Here is a 1,981-nt window from a genome sequence, read left to right on the forward strand (position 1 = left end):
CAGGGTGCAAAATTAACGGGAGTCCGGAGTCAAATACTCCCTGCATGATTTACTGTCGGACTCCCTGATTTGACATATGCAGGAGTCCGTGTGACTCCCTGAAAATTCTGCTATACTAACTAGTTTGTTCCGGAGCACGGCCTCGCGGAATTACCGTATTTTTTTTAGCTAATGTTCTAACAAAATTTGGCAGACGTGCAACCGCATGAATCTTAAAAATAAGCACATGCGTTATTTGATTTATTTAATTTTGAACCTCAGACTGCAGACTCCTTCATTTTGCTGCGGACTCCCTCTTTTTGAAAGTAGGGAGTCCAGTTCGTTGGACTTCCTTGTTCAAAAGTTCATTTCTACCCCTGTAAGAGGAACCTCTGATGTCACAACAGAGGAAGCATAGGGAGGGAGGGAGGAGAGCTTTGGGGGGAGGGGAACTCGACTGGCGATTTCACTTAATTAACGAAGCTTAAAGGACGAAGGAATTCTATGGTTGAAAAGGCAAAAGAGGGGCAACAGCTGGGCGAAATTACAGAATGCCTTGAGAAAGAAATTGTACAAATAGCCATTATATGAATATTATACACTGTTATAGCCTCATTATTAGAATGTGAGAGTGTCGCACTGCGCTTGCGCCGCGCTATGATGTTTGGCGCCCTCTGTGTTTGCAGCAGAGCGAGGCGAAGGAACGACGTACGTCGGAGGCACAGCTCCGACAGATCACACTGACGCGGGCCACGCAGATATACGTGCACTTCAAGAACGCGCGGGAGAAGGTGAGATCTTGTCACACCCCCCTCCTGCCTGAAAGCCAGCATCTCCATGTAAAAGCTAGCACATTGTGTAACCAAAGGCTGCATCTGACTGTGTGTGCAGCAGTTAATTTTAAAGAGAAAGGCGGAATGAAATTTCATATTTAAGCAAATTTTTGCTCTTCTAAGCAATTCTACGATATGAAATATTGGAGCGAGGGCTGTCGATAACATATTGTTTTAACAAAATAAGTTGCTGTGTGAGAATTTCTGCGAATTTAAAGGGATACTAGACTAGGATTTTACTGCATACAACTGTACTTACTGTGTAACAAATTGTCTATACCCACACGTACTTGTTACCAGATACCTAATTTAATTGTTATAATTAATTATACATCAACGCTACGAAATTTGAACGGCGCCATTGACACCCGCGCCCGTTCTGCCACCCTGAAAAAGTTGCGCATTTCCCAATATATTTTGCACGTTACAGATCGAGGGGTAATCACAAAGGTGCAATTATATTTATACCTAAATGCTATTTAACCAAACGATGTTCATTTTAGGACAATTTTATCCATAATATAACTGAAACTATATGTCGTTTATAAGATATTACAATCCTTTTGCTTTTAAATTAATAAATAAGAAACACCCTCGTCTGTTGTTTTGCGCAACTTTTCAGATCGTGCGCTTTGAGTGGCGCCACCGTCGTTGTAATCAAACTGTAGTCGTTAGTTTTAAAACTTTTTTTTTAAATATTTCCAATGGTGATTGAACCATGAAACTTTTTATGTAGCGAAATTTCAACCTAAATTAACTGAAAATAGCCCTAGAACCTAGAGTAAAGGATCCCTTTAAATGATCAGCTGTGGCCATGGAGAAACTAGGAGGCTGTGTGAGCCAAGGCACGAATATGTACCTAGAGCCCTCTGCTGCAGTGCGCGGTTAAATTTTTCGTTGAATATAACAACGAATTTGAATAAATTATTTGTTTATGAATTTAATTGGTCATTGGTGGGTTTCAGATGAGGAAGCAGATGCAGGAGTCTGGACCCGACACGGAGGCTGCGTGGCGCGAACAAGGTGAGTGTGTTAAGACTCCCCAGAGTTCTGACCACGCGGTGATGGAGCCCTGCTGTATAGTTAGGGGTCGTTCACAATTATCAACATTTTCACAAGTGTACAAAGTGACCCCCTCCCCACCCTAAAAGTGTACGAAGAAAAATGTA

The 1,981-nt window shown here is 41.9% G+C and overlaps 1 protein-coding gene across 1 annotated transcript in view; it reads left to right on the forward strand.

Moving 5' to 3' along the window:
• Positions 1-1,981, forward strand: part of LOC106818834 (SH2 domain-containing protein 4B-like) — a gene marked incomplete in the record, with an annotated part of 22,841 nt that overhangs the window by 11,491 nt on the left and 9,369 nt on the right. The window contains 2 exon segments of the mRNA XM_014823509.1: positions 666-770; positions 1,778-1,835. Of these exon segments, the coding sequence (XP_014678995.1) occupies positions 666-770; positions 1,778-1,835 (163 nt within the window).

This window comes from Priapulus caudatus, unplaced genomic scaffold (assembly GCF_000485595.1).
Source record: "Priapulus caudatus unplaced genomic scaffold, Priapulus_caudatus-5.0.1 Scaffold2568, whole genome shotgun sequence".
Lineage (NCBI taxonomy): Eukaryota > Metazoa > Priapulida > Priapulimorpha > Priapulimorphida > Priapulidae > Priapulus > Priapulus caudatus.